General features: G+C 40.8%; 1 protein-coding gene across 2 annotated transcripts in view; it reads left to right on the top strand.

Moving 5' to 3' along the window:
* Positions 1 to 25950, top strand: part of PTPN5 (protein tyrosine phosphatase non-receptor type 5) — a 77289-nt gene that overhangs the window by 16833 nt on the left and 34506 nt on the right. For both annotated transcript variants that reach the window (XM_030240197.2, XM_030240194.2), the window contains exon 2: positions 5499 to 5609. In XM_030240197.2, coding sequence (XP_030096057.1) covers positions 5510 to 5609 — 100 coding nt within the window. In that variant the 5' untranslated portion in view covers positions 5499 to 5509. The remainder of the gene's footprint in view (positions 1 to 5498; positions 5610 to 25950) is intronic.

Here is a 25950-nt window from a genome sequence, read left to right as displayed (position 1 = left end):
AACAGGGAATGTGTCTAAACAGTATAAATTTAAAAGTTGCCTTTTCTGTTATGAATATGCTTAAGAACCTCCCAGTCCTTGGGCTTCCCTTTGGACTGGTCTGCCTTCCAGCAGCCTGCAGCTTGAACTGGGAGGGCCTGGTCACGCTTCCTGATAAACCTGCAGTGAAGATGTAAGGATACAATAAATGGGTGATCAACTTCCCTGCCTGCATGCCAAAGTGAAGGCATGGTGCCAAGCAGATCTGCGCATTAGATGACTAACAGCTCCCACACTGCCAGTGTAGGCAGGGAATATGCAATGCAGCCACATATGTGTCTCAGAACCACACCGGCTGCTTTTTATTTTTAATGTTTGGTTTTGTTTTTAAATAGGAGTTCAGATCTTTGAGCAGGATGTTTATCTCTATGCACAGAAAACAATATTGGTCATAGCTTTTAATATACAATCAAGTTTTTAGAACGACTAGCTGATATATCTGTTGTGAGTGACATCAGAATTTCAAGTAACTGCTATAAATGCTCTCTAGGATGGCTGTGCATATTGTGTGTAATTTTCTGAGTTTACCTTTATTTAGTGGCTAGAAAATAGCTTTTTAAAGAAAGTGAGAATTTTTTTTCCTTTCCAGTGGGAATATTGTTTTAAAGCTTTGTATTTAATGTTTGGGTTCCTATTTAATTTTTTTATTAATACTTTTGCCCTGATTGAATTTTGATCAGTCTTTTTTGGGTAAGATTGGTGGGAGGTGTTCACAAAAATCATTATGCTGTAACAAGGAGTTGAATTTTATTTGATACTTGCTTAGCCTTAGTTTTACAATGTACGTGTGGATGTACAATGAGTTGAACCCCAAGGGAAGTCCTGTAAATCCCTGTAAGCAGAGTGCAATTCACCTTAGCTTTTTCTGAAGGGTCCCCTTTTCTTTCCCCCAGTAATGGCTAATCCACACCCCACCCAATTAATTAGTTTTCTGTCAGTTCTGCAAGCTGAAGCAGCCTTGTTGATGCATGGTTAGCTAAGACAGGGGGATAGGACGCAGTGGAGGAAACTGAACAGGATGAAACAAGCCCCTCTCTTTCTGCTGCAGTGAAAAGTTAGGTCATGCTGAATGCAAGACCAAGTGAACCTCAAGTGTTGATGGTTTGGATGGTGGGCTCATAGAAATTCCTCAAGAAATATTAAGGACCCTCTGAGCTAAGAGCTCTACAACCACAGAATGGTGGGCAGTCTCTTGAACTGAATCTGAAAAAAATGGGGAAACAGAAAACCCAAGACAGACTCTCAAATCACTGAGATGCAGAGCTGTGGCCTCACAACCAGTGATGGTCCAGTGTTCAATGAACAAACCTCTCTTGTTCTCAGAGTTAGAATTTCTTCAAGTTTATCATGCTTTTTACTGATATCTCATAAAGATACAGTATTGTGGAAAGCAGACTTACAGAGTAAAGGTAGAGAAGAGCTGAAGCCCTCAGAGGTTTTCCAGGACATGCTTTTATTGGCAGAGGCAGAATCTGTCAGTATGTATTTAGCACTGAGTAACTATCTGATGACAAACTAATTTTTGAGTTTAAGAAGGAACAAAGACCTGTTTCCCTTACAGAGCTATTCAGTAGCCTGTGTAATATGGATTGGTCTCTATTTACTCTATTTGAAATGCCTGCTTCTTCTTTCTTGATCTCTTAAGTTGACATCCTGATCCCTCCCTCTTAGGTTGGTTTTGCCAGTAAAAACTGCTCTTATGTGGACTAACAGTTAGAAGGGTTTGTGTGGAATGACTGGAATTGCAGTCCTCAGATAGCCTGCATTATCTAAGCTGTGCTTTCTACCCAGGTGGTTAATTAAACTTTGTCTTCAGATCCCAAGACAGAAACCACTTATGTGCACGCTTCATTTTAATAATGTTTTTCTGTTCTTCTGTCCCAAGAGTCTTAGCCCTGTCTTCTGGTTTGTCCATTCTCAAGAGGAAGAAAAGGGAATGTAAGGACAAAAGGAGAGTGTGTAGCTCCATATAGTCTCATTTTGGGCAAATAGTCTTGTCTGAGGGTTGTAGATTAAGTGAGGGAACATCTTACAACATTGCTATGGATTGTCTGAATGATGTGTCCTTTGGAATAGGTGCTATATCCTTCCCAAAGAGGGAAAAAATGAACAATAAACCATTTTATCATTCTGTGTTCCATCCTCTGCAATTGCATTACTGTTCTGTGATGGTGGTCCTGCAATTTAACCTGCTTTGTTACCCTGTCAGTGCCAGGGTATGTATACATATAATTATGTGTACAATTTTTCCTTGCACCTGGGCAGACCATTGTTTTCAGGAAGTATTAACTTGGTAGTTTAAAAACTTGGGATTTTCCTCATGCATAGCACAAGCTAAAGTAATTTTTGGTTCCATGTAGTCTGAATGAGCTTCTGGGTATTTGCTACCAGAAATTTGGCAATTGCTTCTTAGTCTTCTGTGACACATCCTCTAGGGGTTTCACACAGCTCAAAATTGGGTGCCGAAATCTTCTCTTAACTTGGAGCCTGATTTTGCTGGCACTTTAGCACATGGGTGAGTGCTTCTGTGACTGGTTTTAGCTGCTTGTGTCAGAATAACAAAGGACACACCAGAGTTTCAGAAGGAAGGTCGTGCAGTTGTATTGCCTTTATTGTCTAATGTGAGTTGCTTTCTGTGAAACTACCTGTTCTTGAAGGTTTTCCTTGTAGTCAAGGGCAGATGGAATTATGTCTTCTACATTAGTGTATAGTAGGTTTAAAATGCTGCCACATCTCAGCATTGTTTTGCACTGATAATAACTGCAAGGTGTAAGTTAATTGAAGATAAGCCTTTATCTATTTCAGAGGCAGGAGTGATTCCTGCCTTGCTTTAGTGGTATTTTCCTTTGATCATTCACATGCTGTTGGAGAGACAGAAATGCAGGACATATTAGGCAATAGATGGGTATTTCTTTCACCAGTATAAAACTACACCTGTCCCTAAATTAAATGATGGGAAAAGATGAAGCAGAGGAAGAATGCTTGAGTTTGGCAGCAGTATACATTATTAATAATAATTTATAATATTAATAAGAATTAAGTGTGGAGTCTGGCAAGGCACCTGCACTGAATGCAGAACACAACAGTAGAATATAGTTTAGGAAAAGGCAACCTTCTCTTTATGGAGGAGTATGGAGCTTCAACATTAGTTCTTATTTGTTTGGCCTCTCTGGAAATGTTGTGATACCTAGTTCTTTGTACACAGCGTGCAAAGCAAACAGTTTTATACCAGTATTTGATTATTGTGGTGATTTGCAGGCACTTAGGGAGGTCAAAGAAAGTATTTGGGGCTGCTGTCACTGTAACAGCTCTATGCTAAAAACTACATGTGGTCTGGTTACCTTGTGTAACCACAGTAACTAAAAGCAAACACACACTACTTTTTCAAAAGCACAAACCACTTCTGGCTTGAATTTTAGCTCTTGTCTTCTGCTTGCATTGGACTGAGGGCATGCAGAGTTAATTGCGTTTCCACTTAGCAGAAGTGATAACCTTTGCTTGGGGCAACCTGTTCAGATACCAGAGCCCTTAGTGTCAAGACAAGAAGTGCTGTGTAGGGAGGTATAACATCCTTTATTAGATCACTAATAAGGTGCAGTTTAGGGATGTAATTTGGCCTTCAGTAGTGAGCTAAAAGACACAAAGTCCCTCAAGAAGTCCAGTTACTCCTTGGTTGTGCACCTCATGGCAGTTCTGCTGGAGGGACGTGACTGCATTGCAAAGCCTGTTTCTCAGGAGCTGTTACACATAACTGGCAATTATGTCATTGACAAGTTTGAGGGGCAGTGGGTGTGCTGATGGTAGACTCAGAACTGTCCACGCCATCTTTTCATGGGGCTTTTAAGGTGTTTTTAGTAGCACCTGCTCTATAAAAGAAGGTTAACTTCCTTTGGTACTTGCATATGAGACATCTTTTCTGGTTTGAGGCTGGACAGAAGAAATCACATCAGAAAACTAATTTAACAAAAACAGCTAGCTGAAAAAAATTGGTTGTCATATTTTCCTGGGAAGGAAGGAGAGGTGTTCCTAAGTGGCTATAAAAGTATAAATACCATCTGTATGATGTATTCCTATTTTTTTCTGGTTTTAGCAATAACTTTTGGATTATGTTTGGAGACACACTGGGTACACAGACAGTAACTCTTATTCTTGGACTTAGATACTATGTTTGTGTAACTACAAGTGAGAGTTGTGTATCCAGGCCTTTACAGCCAGTTTCATCCCTTTGTAATCTCTTGTCCTGGGTAGCCAAGATAGCTTAGTGCTCAGATGTGTTATATTGAATCAAGTGATTTTTTGAGGAGTGCCTCACACATTACTCTGCTGTTTTGCTTTTACCTAGATGCTGTCTTCTTGTATGCTGATGTCTTCTAAGGATGTGACTTACTTTTAAATATGTTCTTTAACCTACCAAATGTGCTGCTCTCTATGCAGTGAGCACCTCGTGTCCCAGTGTCAGAGATAAAGTCTGCATATCTAAATAATCTTGGATTTATTAGCCTGTTCAGACCCAGCAAAATAATTTTCTAGTCAAAGGATTTCAACAGTACCTCTGTAGGAGAGGACACTTTTAGTATTTAGCCCTTTAAACTCATGTTGTTAGGAGATTTCTTGACTGGGCATGTGAGGTACAGTGTACTGGCATCAATATGAGTTCTGTTTGTCTCTGTGGACTTTGGAAGAGACTGAATGAACTGGCCTGATGTTCACAGTGCAAGGTTCTTTAGAAGTAGATGACAAATCACATAAGCCTTTAAGGCAGAGCACTTTATAATCTGGACAAAAAAATGGGCAGCTCTGGCCTCTCCTTTAGCTGAATGTGTGAAGGAGGGAAAGGTCCTTGCTGTTTGTTAGGGGTGAATTTCTTTCCACTTGCCTGCATGACCCTCTTTGCCCATGTTTTTCCCATGCTTTTAGTGGCATGTTGGGCATGTGGTCTCTGAGGTTACGATGGACTGTTCCCAAATTATGTGTTCAGTTAGCCCCTCTGTGTGATAGGTATGACACATTCAACAGTCCTTCACAAAAAAAAAAAAGCTTTTGTCTTGTGTTCAGACCTTCAAGCCCTCTTGGAAATTTTACTGAAATGAGGAGTTATGATTTCAGCTGAAGGCTTTTTTCATATGGAGCAGATGGCTCCTAAGGGAGCTTAGTTTATGGATTGCCTCCTTTTCCTTAAATATTAAAACACTTTGTGGTACATACCCTTTGGTTCTGGTAGATTGCAGTTCCTTTATGCAGGCAAAAGCACGTTCATCAATGATAATATGGCAAAATACTTGATCTCCTTTCCGTGTTTCACCTCACCCCACACACTAGTGGGTTGACTCTTTCTTTATGGATGAGCAGCTTGTCACAGTCTTTTAGAATTATTGTCAAGAAGAATTGTGTGTAAGAGCCCTGAATGGTTCTTAGATATCTGATAGTGTTAAAGCTTAGATTTTTCCTTTATTTTTCAGGATTCTAGTGCATGAAGGACGTAAATGATAATCCCAGAAGACCATCTGTCCTGGAGCAGGCACTGGAACCAAGTTACTATGTGACTGAAAGGACTGAGTGCAAGTCAGATGGTAAGTAAGACAAGGAAGATGAGAGTTATCATGCTGTCACTTCAGTACAGATGAAAAACACTGCCATACACTTCTTCAGAATTTATCCTAATTTTCAGGTCTTAAGTGTTTTGCAAATCCCAGTTAGCATTGAAGGTAATTTTTGCTAGATCTTTTCATGGTGGATTATACATTTTAACCTAGCTGGGGTTCTCTCATCATTCAGAGTCTGTTTTACCTCCACTGCCTACTTGATGTCTGTGCAATTCTTTCTAGATTGGAATTCTAAGGTAACCTAAAGGATTGAGCCTTTGTCTCTTAAAAGCTCCTTAGGAAGTCTTTTTAAGTCCAGTCCATATCTGTTTCAAGCATTTTTTCTTCTTTCTTTATAATTGATTCATGGTAAACTGTAAATAAATAAGTTTTGTTTAATCATCAAGGAAGTGGGTGTTTTGAAGCCATTCTGGAGTTGTTTCTAAACATATTCTGTCTCTTACAGGAAAGTGTTTCCTGTCTGCATAGTGAATCCTGCACCCAGTGTAGATAAACCTTTTTTGGTTTAATTGGTTGCTTACCTGATTGATTTGCTGGTTGCAGTTAATGCTGCACTAGGAGTGGCTTTGGTACCTCCTTGCAGACTGTTGCAGTTTCTGGTGGTTTTTATGTTGGAGGAGCCAGTGCATCTGACGTGGGTGGGCCCTTGGTATCAACTCCCCACGGCAATGAAGACCCAGCTTGTGGAAAGAGAATGCTGAAAACCTTTATTTGGGGATGTTTGAAGGGCAAAAATATGTGCTCTATGCAAATAAGCTGTGAGGGAATGGGTTCTTTCTATATAATTTACTGCAAAAAAAGAACAACAACTTTATGAGCTGTAATCTTATTCATGTAAGAATCCTAAAGAACTTCTGGTAAATTACAGGTGTTTTTCCTAGGCATTCCCATCTTCTTTACAAATTCGATGTAAGGGGTTAGATTTGGACAATTGAAAATCAATGCCTGCCACTCATTTGATGGCAGAAAGGAAGTGCTGTCTTTTCTGTGAGCTCAGAGTCATGTTAGTGTTACACAATTTGGTGGTTTTTACAAACTTGTCCAGATCATTTGAGGCCAGGGTTAAACCAAGGCCATGAAACATCAGTGAGATGGTGGGCTTTTTATTGAGATGGAGGGTAATTGTGCAAAATAGTTGCAAGTCTCATTACGTTAGGGCATGTATAAACATACAGTAAATGACAAACACACATTTTGCCTCAAAGCACTTATTCTTGATAGCTTGGCCTAAGTAAAAGCATGATAATTTGTGTTATATGACACTTGTAGACTATATTAATTTCCAAGCAAGACATGAGCACCATTCTGCTCATTTACAAAATAATGAATTCAGAAATCACTTCACTGTGCTTATCAAATTTATCTCCTTATTGAAATTTGTAGCAAAATGTAGTTAAAAGTATGGAGTTAAGGTAAATTTGTTCCATCCACCAACACAGAAACCGCACACCCTCTGTTTTGAGGTGGATAGCTAAAAAAAAAAATATGTGCTATAAATCCAGTATATGATTCTTAGGGGTACTGAGTATGTTCAGAACTCTTTAAAGTTTCGCTTTATATTTCCCATCCACCAATACGACTGCTTTTAGGGGGAAATGTGTGAATGGTTCTGGTAGAATAACACCATTTATTTATTTATTATCACTTTTTTTCCCTCCTGGTTTATAAGGGTCTTCACTTCTTCCCCTTGCATCTTTGCTTAGGCTTTGACACTGCCAGTCTCTCATCTGGAGGCCAAAATACCCAGTGTTCACGCACCGAGCCTGCAGGTTGTTCATAGAAAAGATCTTTAATCCAGCAGTGATTACTGGCTTACACTTTATATGTGGGCAATACAAAGGGAAGTTTTTCAAGCAGTTTTGGTTTTATTGCAGAATAAGGCGTGGGTAGTTCTGCCTCGCAGAAAAGCTTAGCCTGGAAAAACCTGGTGTGGGAGGGGAGAAAGAAAAGATCGACAATCATTTAGCATGTGACATCAAAGTGGAATAGTTCCAGCAAAGAAACTGTGCTGAAACTTCCCAACTGAATGTGAGCTGAAGGTCATGCACTTCCTTTCATGTTAACTTGGTAGAGCCAGCATGGAAGCATTGCTAAAGTACCATGGGAGGAATTCTGTATCTGGAGGCTACCCCTGGCAAGTGTGCTTGCTGAAAAGTACCCTGGAAAGGCCTCAGTCTGAGGTGGCTGAGCAGACTGCTTTTGGCACAAGAGGCAAAGGCACTTTGAAAGCATCAGTGATGCTAATTTCAGGAGAGGCTCAGGTGTATAAAATTCAAATCCATGTCTTTAATCTGATGGAAGATGCTACAATGAATGTTTGAAGTAGAAATCATTCTCCAGGCGTTGTCATAGGACTGTAGACTGGCCCTTGTTTCAAATTTGGCAAAGAAAAGGGTATCATTTTGTTCAGCTGTAAGAAACACAATAATAAACTTCAGTATTGCATAAAATACAACGCAGGATGTGGCCAAAGGTCTTCACTGTTGTAGTGCTTAAGTTGAGCAATCAATTACATTCATACAAAGAAAATACTGCTTGCAGTATGCCTATGCTGGGCATAGGAGCTGATGAGGAAATTCTAAGGCATGGCTTGATTAGGATAGGTTGGAGGGCAAATTAAAATTCTGAAAGATTCCTTCAGAAACTGTTAGAAGATGTTTGTGCTAGCCAGTTAATACAGATGGTGAAGCCATAAAATTATGGACTAGATTGAAAAATGGTCATTTTAAGTAATCATAAGTCTGCTTATTTCACTGAACTGCCTCATGTCGACATGCTCACATCCAGCACAGTGCGTGAAGCAAAAAAACAGAGTGAGTGAAATGAAATTAGATGGTGTTTCTGGAGGCTTAAAAAGTTTTTCTGTAGCTGCATGACAGAGCCACGAGCTGCTCTTGTGCGGGTGGGAAACAGGATACAGATGAAAGAGGTCACATGAGTCTGTGGGGATGAGAAAAATTAACATGCTGTTTCTGTGGAGTGTGCACTTGGGCTGACAGTTTGAATTTGAAGCCTTTCAGTCAAATCTTTATCAAAGCAATTTATTCTGCAGTGTGTACGCAAAACACTGTAGAAAATTAAACCAATAAAAATCTCAGTTCATCTCTTAATAGCATTTAAGAATCAGAGCGACTATGAGGATGAGGCAGTTTGCAGTGCCAAGGAACGCTCTCTACAGGTTTGGGACCCTGATTTCAATAAAGAGTTAAATTGAAAGTCAGTTCATTCTTTTTGACAAGCATCTGTTTGGTAAATTATCATGTGCCAGTTTTAGTTCCATGGTCCTATTGATTTAGATAGTTCTATTGATTTAGAACAGTTTTAATACAGTTTCTGTCAGTATTATCATATCTTTATTAAGGGTTGGATAAATTCTTGGTTTTGGGGGGGTTTTTTTCTGTTAATCCTTTTTACACTTGATCCTTTCTCAAGCTAGACAGGTGGTGAGTTGACTTGATGCTCTTCATTCTCCTTCTATGCTCTGCGTAAAATTATCTTGCTTCACACTAAGTAAAGGTAATTGGTAAACTGGCATTTGTAATTTAAAGGCTTGACCCTGTTGATGGTGTTCCCTGATGCATGTTTACTCCTCTGCCAGCTCCATTAGCCCAGCACAGCAGTCACAACATCAAGGATATCTTATTGTTGAATACCCAGGGTATTACTTTGTTATTCACACTGGGATTTCATATGGCATTTAAGGGAAGTGATTATTTGCTTTCTGAAGAAGTTCCAGTGAAAGTTGGAAATTTTTGATACCTTTCAGGCATACTGCATGAAAACACAACAGAATCATTTGCTGGTATGTTCCTAGGTTTCACTCTTCAAACCTTAATACAAGAATATCTTTGAAAAGTTTAACGATGTACAGAGAATGATGAGCATATGCTGACAAAACATTGGGGCATACTTAATATGATAAGGACCTCTAGCAGACAGACAGCTGTATTTCAAAGGTAGATCACAGAGTCTGGGGTTTTTAAAACAGTTTCTGTCCATCCCTATGGAGATTGGTATCCTAAATCCAAGGTGAAAATACTTTCCACTGTGTCTCCACTGCTACGCAGGCAGCAAAATAGTATCTGTGGGCTGTCATTCCCCTCCAGGGATTATTCAGGGCTGCTCTGCCAATCCTCCTCTCATTATTTATGTTAGGACAGTTCTCCTCTCCTTGCTCCTGCCTGTGTGTAGGTCCTACCTTTTAAGCTTGTTCTTTGGCAATAGAGACTGTCACAGAATATAAATTTGTTAGAGTGAGGTCTGGGTGGCATCAGCTTTTTGGTTTTGCTTTCCTGTGTTCTGGTGAAGGAAATATGGGCATTTGGACTTGAGGAGAGTAACAGCAAACTCCAGTTACAGCCCTGCTCCAGATGGTCATGGGGTGAAGAACTGTGGTTGTAGTTTGTTCCTGCTGTGCAGTCAGATGTAGATGTGTCAGCCTGTGCATCATGACAAAAAAGAGGTGGGGTGTGGGGGGATATTCCCTAAAGTTGCATTTCTTGTTTTGGCTTGTCTATCTGTAAGGCCATGTTCCAGCCATGTGAGAGCTGACAGAACTGAAGTGCTGTTAATCCCTGGCCACCACTGTAACTCTTCCCCGTGTGTGTCTTTCTCAGCTTTTGTGCAGGTGTAAATATCATAAACGTCACTTGAAGTGTAAGATTTGGAATGCTGGGCTGTCCTCACACTGCCCAGTTTGTAGTATTTGATGTTCTCACAACTGTACTTGTATTTTCTTAATTGTGAGTGACAGCAGGCACATTTGTGTGCTGTAGTCACAGACACAATTAAAGAGAAAGCAAAAGCATGTGGTAGGCTGCAGTTTGAAAACCATGTCAGTCTCAGTTTCAAAAACAACTGTGCAGTGTTCTCTCACTTTCAGTGTGAAGTGTAATCCATGTTTTGAAGCTGCTTTTGAAAATGAAACTTAGGCCTACCTTTTGAAGAACAATTATTGTTTCAGCAGAACTAGGGTTCTATCTAGGGGCATTGGAGCTCTTGAAAATTTTCCTAGGCCTTTCAAAAATCTAGCCTCTTGATGCTCTAAGTCTGTTAGGCATGAGAAACCCACTATCATGTTTCTCACTAGAAAAATGAATCAAAATTTGTGCCTGATTTCTGCAGCTTTATGTCTGAAAATTTTAAGTAAGAGCTCACAGTTGTAATTGGGAAATGGCAATCTCCAAAAAGTTTAACCATATTTTTTTCTGTTTCAGAGTTTAGAGCAAGGTATTTCAGAGGAGAGGGAGGGAAGGCTCTCTGTCTTAATTCTGAGGTTATTTAGTACCCAAGAGGAAGGAAGTTGTCAGTATGCTTACTTTTTGCATATGCTACCTTGTTTGATTTGAGCTACTGCCAGATGCTGTTTTTAGTCTCCACTCAGTCCTTCTGTCAGGCTTTTCACACTCCTCCTCCTCCTGTGGGCTTCTCTTCTATGGCCTTGTGTTTATTTTCCTTCTTCCCTCTCTTATCAGTTATTCTCTTTTCCATTATTCCCAAACATACACCTTCTTTTGCCATCTGTGTTTTATCTTCTCCTTTCTCTGCTTGTTGTTGCAAGTCCATTGTCTAGTGGTTTTGTAGGACCCAGTTTAATGCCATAGAACATGCATTTTAAAGTCAAAAATACTCAAGAGTATCCCTGCTTCTGGGATGTGAGATCCAAATCTGTGCAGTATTTGAATTGCCCATGTTGTTATGTTAAATTATATGTATTATTAAATTATATGCATGCCTCATGGGCACTGGTTTGGTTTGGTGATTAATTAATGGACAAACTAATAGCATAGCTGAAATAAGCTGAAAATCAGCCTGGTAAAACAGCTAGTCATTTTTGAGAGCAGAACTTTGCTGACGTGTCACGTGGTCCATGTGCAGCAGTTTTATAAACTTTTTTTTAAGCTTGTTCTTCAGGAACAGGGACTATCACAGAAGATAAGTTTGGCACCCTTTGAAAATCTAATGTTGTCACCATATCTCAAACCTCTACCGTTTCTGGAAATCATGGTTTCTTAACCTCTGCCTTACTGGTTTGCTGACTGAGGTTTCATGCCTTCTTATGCCTGATGGTGACATCACCATGGGGGAGTGCACCAAGCCTCAATTAGCAAAGTACTTCAGTAAGGATAGCGTTAAGAGGTGAGCAGTTGTGGAGGGCCATCCTCAAGAATTAGGGGTTTTAATGGTGGAATGTTTTCTTCATTGTATCACTGTTCTGTCTTGGAAAAGAAATTTAAGGAACCTTTGCTTTGTTTGTGAATCTTATCTCTTTCCACCTACACATGGTCTCTGATCTTTGTTAAGATCTGGGCCTTATCTTCACAAGGAGAACTCTAAAAGGAGAGAGGAGGGACTGCAAGGATCGACAGGTTAAAAAGATTGATGGAGAGCAGGCATTGGCTCGTGCTTGACTGAAGCAGTGTCCCAACCCTGCTACCTGAGAAGGGTTGTCAAAGAAGAGGTGATCATGGTATGGTCTCACCCATTAGATTTGCTAGATGTCCAACTGCAGTGTGTTGTGCCAGGGGATTTGGTTGAATGCAACTAGGGAGTTCCCAGTGCCTCTTTCCCCACAAAATGAACCTTCCAACTGAGATCTGGCTGTGTTGCAAAAAGGGAGTCATAGTCAAGCATGTTATTGAAAAATAGAACAGGAAGGGGAGTCAGCCTCTGTGAAGCTTCCTTTGGAGCATTCAGAGTGGAACTGAGGATTCAGAGGAGCTTAAATTCTCAGTTTAAGTGGAGGAAGGAGAGATTCAGGCACTTCATGAGAGGAACATGGAGTTCTTCAACAGAAGAGTTGAGTAAATACTGACAGGTTTGACTCTTTTGCAGTACATTTTCACATCTGTCAAGTTTCCTTTAAAAATACCCAGCCAGCTCTGGCTTGACTGTGGATGTTTTTCACACTTCCCAGTGTATGGAACTGGCATTTCAATTTCACAAACAAATCTACCAGCTTATTACATTCATCCACCTGCTCATGCAAATGGCAACACAGTAGGTTGAGTTTGTTCTCATGTGTTTTTCATCCCAGATTTTTGGTTGTCATTTAAGTTTTACAGAGTCTATTCTGCTCAGGTCCCCTGTTTTGCTGTATCCTGTATAATTTCATCCCTGGGATTGCACCCACCACTGCAGTATGTGGTAGCACTGGGTTGTTAGGCTGTTCTCCCCATGGGATGTGAATGCCTCTTCCCTGTGGGCTGTAGGCTTTCTGTGTGCTGCACCCCATGCTGTGGCAGCAAGCTCCCTGGATATTTCTCTGTTGTGGTTCTTTGCACCTACCAAAGAGTTTAAAAGGTGTCCTTAATGGCATGGTTCTTCTATTGCTTTATTTTCAACTCAGCTGTTTAGCTAAAAGAATGTGTTATTCAGAAGAGCAATTTCACCTGAAAGTAAATGGCCAAATGAAAAATTTTTTTAGTCCCAACAATAGATGCCATTTGCTGTTGATGATTGCCATCATGGCATGCTTTAAGTGAGAACAAACATACTACCTCCCTCCAATACACACAAGGCTTTTTCCTAACAGATTTATTCATTAAGCATATGTTCAAAGACTACAGCTATTACCACTTTTAAATAGAACCATTTTTCATTGCTTTTCGTAGAAAAAATACTACAGAGTTGTGAAAAACCTGTTAATGTTCCAGACTCAATTAACTACCACATTCTGTCAAAAGTCCTTTCTACTCAGGTTGTTTGACAATAGGAAAATAAAAATACTGTGTGTTGGAGACTGACTTCAGATGACAGTCCAAAGCTGCTGCTTTGCACAGTCTTTAGCAGTTTGAATGCCTTTACCTTCCCTCTGTGTATGTGAAAAAGGTCTCTTACAGAAATTGAAGAGAGCCCTGTTAGACTGTAAGACTAGGTCCCAGCTTCCTTGCTTAGGCAACATTCCTGCCGAAACAGGTAAAAGTTTCATCTGACCAATTTTGCAGCCTTTTGATGAGAGAGATGGCCCTTCTGAAAGACACTAAATGCCTTCCATTTTGTATGCTTTCTGTGGGAGACAAAGACAAATACAGACCTATTTTTCAGAATAGGTTATTTTTCTTTCTGTCAGGTTTGTGCAGGCGTTCTCAAAATGGCCCCTTTTAGCTTCCTGTGTGCTCACTGGTACTGATAGGTTCTGAATGTTCTTTGCCAGCACATTGAAGAGCCTGTGTTATTTTTTCTGTACAGAAAAATGCTTTTGCAACAGCTCTAAGGTGAAGCTTCCTTTATTCTTGAGGTTTTTTTACATGCTACTAAAGTGCTACTCCTATTGGCTGCACATATGAATTTAGGGATGCTATTGTCTGTTCAGCTGATAAGATCATTTCAAGATCTGTGGAGATGAAAGGATGAACTATAATGTTACAGTTATCCCTCAAAAATAGGACTTGATACTGCCCTGCTTACTCTTTTGTCTTCTGTGTCTCTGCTCGCCAAATCTGAAATAGATCACAGGACTTCTACCTGGGCCATGGATAAAATGTTCCTCTTGCCCATTCTCTTTGCTATCTTTCCATCATAATTAATGCTATTGTGGTGATTTGACCTTTGCTGGAGGCCAGGCACTCACCAAAGGCACCCTGTCACCCCCCACTCTGAACCAGATAAAGGAGAGAAAATATATCAAGTGGCTGATGAGTTGAGATAAGGACTGGGAGAGATCATTCCCCAGTTACTGTCACAGGCAAAACTCAGGGAAATTAGTTGAATTTTTTGCCAATCAAAATCAGGGCAGTATAATGAGAAGTAAAAACTCTTAAAAACATCTTCCTCCTATCCTTGCCTCCTTGGTCTTGACTTCATTCCTGGTTCTGTATCTCCTCTCTCTTAGTGGTTCAGGGAGATGGATAATGGGGGTTATCATTCAGTTCATAGCATGTTTTTTCTTAACTTCTCCAGTGTGAGTCTCTCCCATGGGCTGCAGTCCTTCATGAACTGCTCCAGCGTGGGTTCCTGCCAGCGGCTGGGGTCCCTCAGGAACAGGCTGCTCCAGTGTGGGCTCCTCTCTCCCTGGGTCTGCAGGTCCCCCTGACAGGATCCTGCTCCAACATGGGCTTACCATGGAATCACAACCTTTTTTTGGGGATCTACCTGCTCTGCCATGGGCTTCTCCAGAGGCTTCAGGTGGATCTCTGCTCCTCCATGGGCTGCAGGGGAATCCCAGCTCTGGCACCTCCTGCGCTGACCCGGGTGTCTGCAGGGCTGTTCCTCTCAGATAGCCATTCCATGCAGAGGGCTAGCTACATGACAAAGGCCACGTAGACATGCTCTGGATAGCTGACCGAGAATTGGAAAAGTACTGGACCCAGCTAATCTGAGTCCCTGCACCTGCAAGGCCACTGTGGCCTTGAGCATAGCTGTAGTATGATAACAAGATGCTGTAGTTGAGAGAGAGGCATGAGAAAAGGGAGATGTAAGTAGTAAGGAATGAGGAAGTAAGGGGGGGAACTGATACCTATAGTATAACCAATAGATTGCTTAGCTTACAGAATATGCATGAGCTTATATGCATGCACTTGTTGTGCATAAATGTCTAATGCTCTAATCAATAAACGAAGCTTGCTGACTCTCATGTTGAAGGCCCCTAGTCTCCCTCACTGCGACAATTCCACATTTACTTCTGTGCCATAACTTTATTCTTCTTAAACAGAAGCCATTCTTCCATAGCTATTCCACATTTACTTCTGTGCCATAACTTTATTCTCCTTAAGCAGATGATTCCAGCAGGATTTCTACCATCTGATGTGCTTGGCCTTGGCCAGCTGGCTGGCATTAGAACTGTCAGACATAGGGAAGCTTCTCAAAGAAGCCATCCTTGTAGCCCCGTCACACCCTGCTACCAAAACCTTCTACACAAACCCTTCAGGAAAGGACCAAACAGTTTTGTTGTTGTAATTGCCATTGGGAAATTAGAGGGGCAAACAAACAAAAAAGTTCTTTTAGTAAAATCTTGAAATAATGTGGAGGAAGACAGAGGTGGGATGGTTTGGAAGTGCTGCACTGGTCTTTAGAAGCTAAGAATGAGATTTACAAGATTACTCAGTACTTTATTCTTCATATTGAAGTCAAGTGTGGGAGGAGACTTGGTATGAGGTGTTTGGCATCTCCTGTTAATGCAGATGAAGTGTTCTGGAGAGCATAGCAGAAATACAGCTCTGTGGATGAAATCTTGTTTCCCATTGACACATACTGTCACCCACACTTCAGAAAGAGCATCCTAAGGGAAGCAATTGACTACTCAGATTCTGAAATATGTAATATACACAGCACATTTCAACATGGAGACAAAACTGTGGGACAGCTAGGAGTCCCTAAGATTATGTTTGAGGCCTTGTGGTGACCTGAATTATAAATGTTAAAAAAATCAGGAGCTTCTGAAAAGAAAGAAATGCTCCAATCAAGACCTGACAAAATGATGGTTTTTAATAGTCCCGATTTGTGTTGGATAGTTGAGGAGCTAAATTCCTGTCTTTTCATCCTCAGAATAGGACACACTATGATGCCTTTTATACCTGAAGTATTGGGAGGCTTTAAGTGTGCCTTCTTGGCAGGTGTGCCTCCCACACATGCGGCATACCTGCTTCCATGCAACCTCAGATCATCATCATTCCTGCAGCATTTGCTGGAGTACAGAATGAAGATCCCTAGGCTGTGATCCCAGTCTGGAGCCAGAAGTAGAAATGCTCTGCTTATGCATGACCCAAAATGGTGTTTGCTTGCCAGCTTGGTGACCTGTTGATTAATGTCAGCCCTCGCTACAGTGACTCAACATGAGACTGTGTGATGTGAGGTGCAGTGGAACCTTGGGACCAGGAGTCCATGAGAGGTTTGTTTCTCTGGGTTGTTTTGTTGCGTGAAGCTCACAGTTCTAGACAAGTGGTGCAAAATCCTCCCAGAAGAATTGCAAAGCTCATCACCAGCATGTGCTTTTTTCGTGTCACCTTCTCCAACAGAGAGCCGTAACAACTTGTGCATGTCTGCTTATCTATCTAGACAAAACATTGCTCAGTACATGTTTCCTCCCTGGGAAGAGGATGAGAAGGCAAGCTGTTGCATCTTTTTAGTTTTCTATTTAAGGCTGTGTATCCATGTTGATGAGCACAGTATAGGAACCCAGATAGATTAGACCCAGGACTATTTCCACTTTCTACTTGAATTGTTCACTTTTTGTGCTCCTGTGTGATAGCTAGGGAGAAGGAGAGCTTGAAAATGTTAGTCTTGTGACATCTTAGTAATCTAAGTGTGCCTGTAACATGAAGGGACTGCAGTTACAGAGGGAGCAGACTACTCAGCTGGAAACAATGATATTGAATTGTGCTGAGTTTCCATTAGGGCCCATAATGGTGTAGCCCTGAGTTGAAATAGGACTCTAATACAGAGACAAAATTGGTCCTGTTTGTGGATGTCCACACCCTTTTCTCTACAAGTATTTCTTTTCACGGATTAATTAGAGGGTCAGAGTGATACTGTTGCTTTCGGAGGCAGCCAAGCAGTGCTGCAAAAAAGCATAGTCTTTTTAAATACATGAAAGAAAGCAAAATGCTTATACTTGGCATAATACCCTTGGGGCATGTATCAGGTTTGTGGCTGAAGGTGATTGTTGAGACTGGTCTTGATATAATTTACTTTGCTCAGGAAAGAGACTATCTTTGAAATAAATGTGATAGTGGTTTTCCTAAACGATTTTTTGTAATGGCTCCAGGGCATAAGATTTGAGTCACTTAGTAAAGCAGACTATCCTCAAATGAATGACATCAAAACATTCCCATTTGAACCTGGCAGGAAGCCAGCAAATCACCCCTCTGCTTCAAGGTGCAAACCTTCTCATTCACCGGGGCAGAAAGCAGGTCTAATACCTACAGAATACCAGGCCAGTCACTGAGGAGATATTAGAAACATACAGTGGTATTAGCATAATGAATGTAGAAGTACTCTAGAATTTATTAATTTAAGAAAAGAAATATCCTTTTTTTTTTTCAACAATAGCAGTGTGGCAACACCAATTCAGATTATAGTGGTATGAATAGCAAGTACTTTCAAAAGTGTGTGATAGCAGAATATGCTTGTTTCTTTTCATTGTCAGAGTCACTCTTTTATTGAAGAGAATGTTTGTTTGTCTGGTTCCTAAATTATTGCTATTCTTTGATTATGCATTCAGGCACATTTAAGTATATCCTGTAGTTGAAGGGTAAAGGCACAGAAATTATAATTAGGGTTTGGAAGGGGACAGTTGGTTATCCTGTTTCAGAGAGTTCAAGCCTGTACATTTCGCTCTGCATTGCTGCACCACTGACAGTTCTCCCTGCCCGTGCTGCCTGTGCAAGGCTGATTCATGAGCAGTCTAAGCCTTTATCTCTTTAACTGTGGAATTACAGAGCTGCTTTGTACACTTTTTAACACTTTCAGAGTTAAAGGAACCTTGCAGCCTGGGATTAATTTGGGACCACCAACTCCACTGAAAGTCAACTTGTAGTCTGTTTGCAAAGGCTCAGGGCAGCCACAAAATTATCACCAGGCACTTGAAAATGTTCAGTGAAGAAAACAGCATAAGAAAGAAATCTATTCTTTATTTTAAAAAAAATTGTATCCAATATTCAGTGCTAATCAGATGGACCTTCTGTAAGAGGGATAAGAGGAAAGAGAAAAGACAAAATCAAACAAAAGAAGCTTTGAATTGAGCCCTGATTGAAAGATGGCAATTGCTAATTATGTGTGGGTGAATTACAAGTTAATATTCAGTGTCTCTGCCCTCTGAGGGTCTGCATTCACTTAAGAGCTGTAATTTCACACCATATTTAATATTTTGTTTTGAAGCAAACACTGCTCTAAGGGCCCTGGCTGCCTTGAGAAATGGCATATCCTTTAACTTGGTGTTTCACAGGACAAAAGGGAAAAGGACACTGCCTAACAACACATCTTCTGGTTAAGACCTGTGAGCATTAGGAGAGCCATTGTGTATTTGACTTAGTAGTGGAAGTATGATTTAGATGTGAACAAGGGCATAACTAGTCTTGTACTGGGAATTCAGAAAAACTTCCCCATTATTAGTAGACACATAGCAGTTTGTAATGAGTGTAGGACCCTGGCAGTCAGACCCTACAGATTAGGTACAGTAGCTCCCATATACTTCCCATCTGGCTGCTTTATCTGACAGTCCCTTACTGCTTCTTATGGCTCCTAGCAATTCCTCTTTGCAGAGCAGAGAGCCCAAGGAATTTTTTTTTTTCTTCTTGCTCCCATCTAAGTGAGGTTCACACCTGATTCAGAATGGTGTCAGCTGAGGTATTCTGAGCTGCCTTTTCCTAGGAGCTCTGTTTCATATGAGCTGTTATGGACTAGAGACTTGCTGAGAGGATCAGGTAAATTACCTTCTTTTTTACTAGGTGGGTTAGGTATATTATAAAGCAGCCAATACCAGAGTGTAGGACCCCAGGTATTGGAGGAGTGCTGTCTTGAACATCTGGTTTCTTCTAGAAAGGAAGGGTTTGGTGACAGATGAACTGAAATCCCCCAGACTCACCCTTCAGTAGAACAAAATCTCTGGTGTCAGGCTGCATCCTTCCTCCTCCAGGGATGACTTCATAGGCCAGCATCCTGCTTTTTAAAATTGTGGTTTGCAAATTCTTTTGATTGTTTGGAACAAAAACGACTGTATGGAAGCAGGGGACTTCGATTCTGAGTTTTACATTTCTCTTTCCCATATTTCTTTTCCTCTGCAGTTATCATTTTTTCATGAACTATTTCTGGAGCAACACTACAGTGAGCTACTCTGTGAGGTGGGCAGTGGAAGTTGATATTGAAAGACATTATAATGCTATTACACTTCACCCTCTGAGAATGGATTTTGTCTTTATATTTCAGGTCTGTAGAGCACATGCACATTTGCAGAGATTTGCACTACAGTCACTAAAAAGTAAGACTGAACATAAATTTAGAACAGATTCTTTCTCACAGGGAAAAACAGGCTTACTTACTTTATTCAGAATCATCAATTCTATTTAATAAAACAAAATATTTAGCTCTTAACAAGCCTTCAGTTTCTCTGCTAACAGTAACAGTGGCTTAAACATCAGTCTGAAAATTAGTCTGAAAAGTTGTCCTTGTAATCTGAAAGTTAGTTTCAGAAGTGTTTTTTCAGAAATGGATTTAATAAATTGGGAAACGTCTGGGCATTTTCTTTTTTCGTTACTTAAAATGTACTGTCCAGAATTCTAATCACAGGAAAATACTACCTTGGTAATTTAAATAAGTGTTTATTTCCATATGTACATCTCAACCTAAGGGTAATCTGGACCCTCTGTAATCCTGATAAACATGTTTCCCACCATTGCTAGTAGAAGCCCTTTTCTGCACAAGAATTTAACAGGTAGTAGATGTTGGCTCTTGTTAGACTTGAGTTTTATGGAACCTGCAATAAAATGCCTAGGATTTTCTCTTCATCTTATTTTGTGATAAAAGTTGGAGCTGGTGGACATTTCCACTGCAGCAGCTCAGCTGAAGATGCCCTTAGGAACTGGAATCTATCCAGATGATATCTTCACTCATCATTGTGTAACTTCCCTGTGGCAGCCAGACAATTATGACACAGTAGCTGTAGGACTGTTGAAAAAAATCACAGCAACTTGAAAGCTCTTCTAAATCACAGCAAAGAGCCTTGTCTGTACCCTGAAATTCACAGAACATATCAGCAAGCACATAACATGGGTGACTGATTGGGAACCAAATGAGGTTTGCAGCTTGTTTGATGGCCAGTCTCCTCCTGTTGAAGAAGAGGGGGAGGCAGTTTTTCTTGCAGTCTGATATTTCTCTTCTCCATCCCTCTCTAGCAGCTTGCAGACTTGCTTTTGTATGTGACCCCGCAGTACCATAATAATGGTCCTGGGTGATCATGAACATTTTTTTCTGCCTTCACCTCTCTTTCTATCCTCCCACCCATCCCAGATGAAGTGGCAGGTGGACTGAGTGGGAGCAGTGTGAACTCAGTGCAGAGAAAATGTGTGACTCAGCAGTTCAGCAGGGAGCTCCTGAGCGGAAAGGCAGCTATTCTCCTTGCACACTCTGGCATCAGGTTGCTGTTCCCTCTGAGATGAGAAGAGGTTCTTTATAGATAGAGATGTGCAGTTCCCCCCCACCAGCACGGCAAAGTACCTGTGTATTCTTTTTAGCAGAACTTATTTCAAGTAGAGAGGAAAGTTTCTTCTTCAAGTTTGTTAGAAATGTTGCCAGTGAGAGGGGAGAAGGATTGGCCTGGAAGTGCATAGACACCTCGGTTATCTGCTTGGTTTGCTCACAGATTTTCTGCATGACTTTCCTCTGTTCCTTTCTGTCTCTCTTGATGTGTCTTTCCCTTTTGGTAATTGGAGTTTGGCATAAGCAGCAGCCAGACTCCACCAGCTGAACCTGGAAAGTGCAAGTGTACAGTACTTTTCCAGACAAGTAGGTGATACCCCTTTTCCTCTGCACTGTCAAAGAACTCCACAAAGAACTTGCCTTCCTCAGAAGGAGGCTTCTGGCTTTCCCCATGCTACCTGCTTCCAATGGACAAATAAACCCTAAGGAAAGTTGATAATTGTGGGTTATCTTCTGTCACACAAGGATAAATTAACCCTCTCACTGTTAGGGAGGGGCCATTGCAGTGCCTACCTAAGCAGTTTGGTAATGATGAAAAAGTTCGGTGTTTTATTACCAATTCTGTGTTTGTCGTTCAGAACGGAGGACTGAAGTAGTTTTTTCTGTATAGACTAAGCAACAACAGGTAGATATTTTATATCAGTGATGGTACTTACAAAAGCTCTATTTTAAAGCTGTGATATGCATCATAGACACTGAATTTCCCCAACCACACTCACAGAAAAAGCAAGCTGTGGGGTGGTGTTCTCTTGGATCTTCAGAGAGCCTGAAACAGTGTCACTGGAGAGCTGTTGAGCAGCTGAGTTCCCTTGATGGGCATATCAACCCATGAATTGGCGTGAATGAAATACAAATATTTTCAGTGTGATCTTTTTAACAAAAATACTCAGCTTTCTGAAATAGAGTCCTTGAATGTTAGAAATTTCATTTGTTCCCCACACAGCTATGAATACCTGCAGCCTGGCTCAGCTTGTTCTTACAGTCCAGGGTAGATATATTTACTGCAAACTAAAAGCATTAGAAATTGTAAGCTGGAATTCATCTCAGATTCAGTAACACTGTGTTGCTGCTGTGGAGGCTCACTCTTGGTGAAGAGTCTTCCATTCCTCTGTAATGGGTCAGAGAGAATAGTTCCAGTTTCTTGGACCTCTCACTTAACTTGGTGTGTCAGACTTATTTCTTCATGAGTTCTGTTGCAGAGGGGAGTTTGAAGCTTGCAGTCCTACAAAGGACCACGGGATGGACCTAACTGGCTTCCAGTTAGATACCAAAGGGAATTCAGGGTTGCTTTGGTGCCTTGCATTATTTAGTGGTAAAGGTAGTAGGATCCATGGGTCTGCCTGGCTTGTTCCTTGTGTTTGAATTAAACTGTCTTATACTTTCTGAAGCAGCTCTCAATGTAGTTTTGCATTACAAATGCAAGATCTACCTACCACAAGCTCTTGGCACCTAAAACTTGGACTTTATCCAGAATGGAATTGGAAGTACTGAGGAGATTGCATTGCTGTAAATCCCCTCTATCTCCAGTCAGCCAGTAGTAGGTAGCTGTGGGGTACATCTGGGGAAGTTTTTCTTTGCAGTTTTTAATCTGAATACTTTTGGGGCCTGGATGTTCTCCTCCTGAGCAGCATTTTACTCAGCCATTTGGAAATCTTAAATGTATTGAACTCTTGTAAACAAAGCAGATCAAGAATCAAGCAGAGTAGCAGTTGTCATGATCAGAAAGGCTAAGAAAAAAAAAAGAATAATGGGGGAGCTAGTATCCCCAGTTTTCAACACATATTATTATATCTTTAAATTTTCAGCATAACTTATCAGATGAGTCAGGAATGCAGACAGAATCAAGAAGAAGAAGCAGACGTTCTTTGGTGGTGATTTTTATCTGTCTATAAACAGTAATGATGTCATGTTTACTGCTTAATAAATTAGGTTGCTGTTCATAAAGAAGTTTAATAGAACTTTTAGAGTTAAAAAATAGTGACCCACTAGTTGGATTCCTGCAGAGTGAAGAATGTCAGTACACAAGTTGTGTTTGCCATGCAAGTAGGAGAGGTCCCCTTCCTCTTACCCACTTCTTCCCATACCACCACAGTGCAAAAGAAAGCTAATTATTCACTTTCCATCTTTATCATGCTGCAGTGGCAACCAAAATGAGATTTTCTTAGCCAATACCCTTCTCCTAAAGCTCTGTTTTCTGGATAGATAAGCTTTTTACCCTCCAGCGCAAGCTGCTTCTTGTTCATGTGCCCTCTGAGGTAGCTCGTTCAGGTTTGATGTGTCTTTCCAGCACCTGGCCTTGCCTGCAATCAGGATGCCTTATAATGTGTATATTTAACAAGGTCTTGGCCAGATCTGTGAACTACGACGCCAAGGGCTGTGCCCTGTGTGTGCAGTTGGGGTGTGTGTTAAAACTCTTTTCAACAGTGGACTGAGACCCATCTCAATAGTGTACTTTCACCTACTGTTGTTTCATCAATAGCAGTTCTCCCTAGCAGCTAGACGGAAATCAGAGGCAGAGATTTCAGTAGGAAGTTGCATTTGGACATCTGAGGATGCAGAAGCCATAAATAGACCTATGACTCTGGTCTGAAATGCTGGTAATCCTGATGGATGTGAGGTATTGCTGGCATACCTCATAGTTTGTTGTGCTTCCACTCTGTGGTCCCTTCCTACAAATTCTCACCAGATGTGGCCATCGTGAAGATGTGGACAGGTTCAGAGTGAAATGTACCTCAATACACCTAAAAGAATTAGGGGCAATGCAGCCCAGCTGCTGAGGTGTGTTGGCTGCAGCAGCTCGAGACTTGGCAGAACAGGTGAGGCCCCTTTTCCCCTCCTGTCTCGTGTGTCTTGGAAGGTAAAACCCACAACCCACCATTAACATAATTTGTATTTCCCAGTAAAGAGGCAATACTATCCAATGCAGAAGCATCATTCCCCCAGGGACAGTGTGATGGATGTACATAAATGTTTAAAACTGTACGAGTACTGTCTTTTCCTTGTTGGGGTGTTTTCTTTCTGTTATAAAAACAGTTTTGCTGAGGAACGAGTCTTTCTCTCAAAAATACGTTGATAAATTAAGTCTGCCAATGGAACGGTGCCAATTCCTTGAGCATTAGCACCCGTGTACAAGTTCCTTTTAAAATGTTAACTTCATTAGGAAATGCAGCCAGGATGTGCGGTTCTGAGGGGTTGTTTTCTGTTTTGTTTTTCTCTGAAGGCTTTAAGTATGATTCAGTTGAGTTACAGAGCTGCTAATGCTTCACCCACAGCAGGATTTGATGGGATCATGGCATGTTTGTTACTGTAAGACTTTGTTGACTTGCTTGTTATTGCTACAGTGCCTTTTAGTATTTCAGCTAAGACTAGTACTCTAAGCCTTGTTTTTCTGAGAGTTAGAAAGGTGTTTTTCATTCTTCTGCCTGTTATGTACCCACATATGAAGTCAGGAAAAAAAAAAGAGAGATACAGGGGGGTTAAAATGGGCGTTGCCAGAGTTACAAAAGCCAGCTTTTACCTCCTGAGTGAAGAAAGATATTTCCCTATATAAATTATTCCATATTATGATAATATGTAGTGGTGTGCCTTGTATTTTTGGCAGCTTGTTTAGGTGGCACTGTTTAAGGAAAGAATGCAGGATGAATGGATCCCTGGCATGATCTAGAAAGTGCTTTTCACTGAACAGCAAGGATGAGTTTAAGTTTATGGTGCTGTTTTGAAATTTCAACTTGTTTTCACAAGCCATATGGCTGCTACAGATGTCAGAGACCTTTTAATGCTTCTGCCAAAGGCTTTTTTTTTTTTTTTTTTTTCCTAGCAAGTGTAGTCTTGAGCCAAAGCAGAAGTACTCATGGAACTTGAATCCTCATCTCTGTGATGCAGGAAATGAGGAAGCTCTCACATGGATACTACATTTCACTGTCAGTCAAATCACGAGCAGGGAAGAGGCTCTGTTGGTTCCTGCAGGCAGTGATCCCTGCCAGCTCTCTCAAGACCTTCACACTCCCCTTGAACAAGAAAGCTTCACTGGTGTTTCACTCATTACCTCGTCTGCAACTGAAAGAATCCTGGTCCCATTAGGGCAAACCATACAGGAGTATAGGGTTGCAAGATGATGTGTGAGTGCTAATTGAAGTATTGTTTAAAGCTGGCATAGTTAAATCAATACAGAACCTGAGGTGGACATCATTATATTTGTTAGAATCTAATCTTTTGGGATTTATAGGAGAAAGTTTTTGAATGGACTTAAGTTAATACTAGAACTTCTCTTTGTATATCCAAGGCATGTATATCTTTATTTGTATGTATGGATTCAACCAGGTCTCCATTATTTTAGTTCTTACACCTTTTGCCTTCTGTTGTCCTAGTGAAAATACCTCTTGATAAAAGTGTCAGTTCTGCAGAGCTGGAGTCCTGTTGCCAGGTCCACAGGCCAGGTCTCTCTCTCTACCTTATGCAGTGAAAATAACTGAAAGTAAGAGTGGTCAATTGTCCTTCATAAAGGGCAGTTGTAAGAAGGAGAATGTGACCCCTACAGTTGTATGGGTGTTACTAGACAACGCTGGAATTCCAGGAGTTGGACTTCTAGGCTGTGGAGAGGCACAGATCCCCATGGTTACAGAGTGCCCTAACTTTGACATCTTTGTTGTAAAAGATGCAGTCAAGTGGCCTTCATGTCCTTGTATTATAGTCAGGGTTTTGTTTCCAACCAGAAATGACCTTGTAAAATCTCAGGCTGCTATAAACATGAGACAAAGAAATGTTGTTTATGTGCTACTTAAGGCAGCACCTTTAGTCAGTTTAAAAAAATGTTCTGAAATATGAAATATTATGATTTATGAAAACCAGCTGAAAGCTGAGCATGAAATCTGCATTCCTTGGCTCCTTGCATTCCTTGGTCTGGTTGTCTTCCCAATGTTGTTTTAGTTTTGCAGTGTGTATATTTTATCTTGAGATTTGGGGAGGAGTATGCCAGGAAATCATCAGAACCTGAAAAATAGTAAATATGTTCATTAACCATTCTTAGGAACAGAGGTACATTATTTAATGTAGATAAAGGAAAAGTAGAACTTAAACTATGTTTAGTGAAAATGGAAAGTTAGAGACTTTAGGAGCAAACAATAATAAACTACAAGAAAGTAGATATTTTTGAAGCTTTCGATCTCGGCCACAGGTG

Source organism: Serinus canaria, chromosome 5, assembly GCF_022539315.1.
Source record: "Serinus canaria isolate serCan28SL12 chromosome 5, serCan2020, whole genome shotgun sequence".
NCBI lineage: Eukaryota > Metazoa > Chordata > Aves > Passeriformes > Fringillidae > Serinus > Serinus canaria.
The sequence above is the reverse complement of the archived record's forward strand: the minus strand, read 5'-3'. Positions and strand labels throughout refer to the sequence as shown.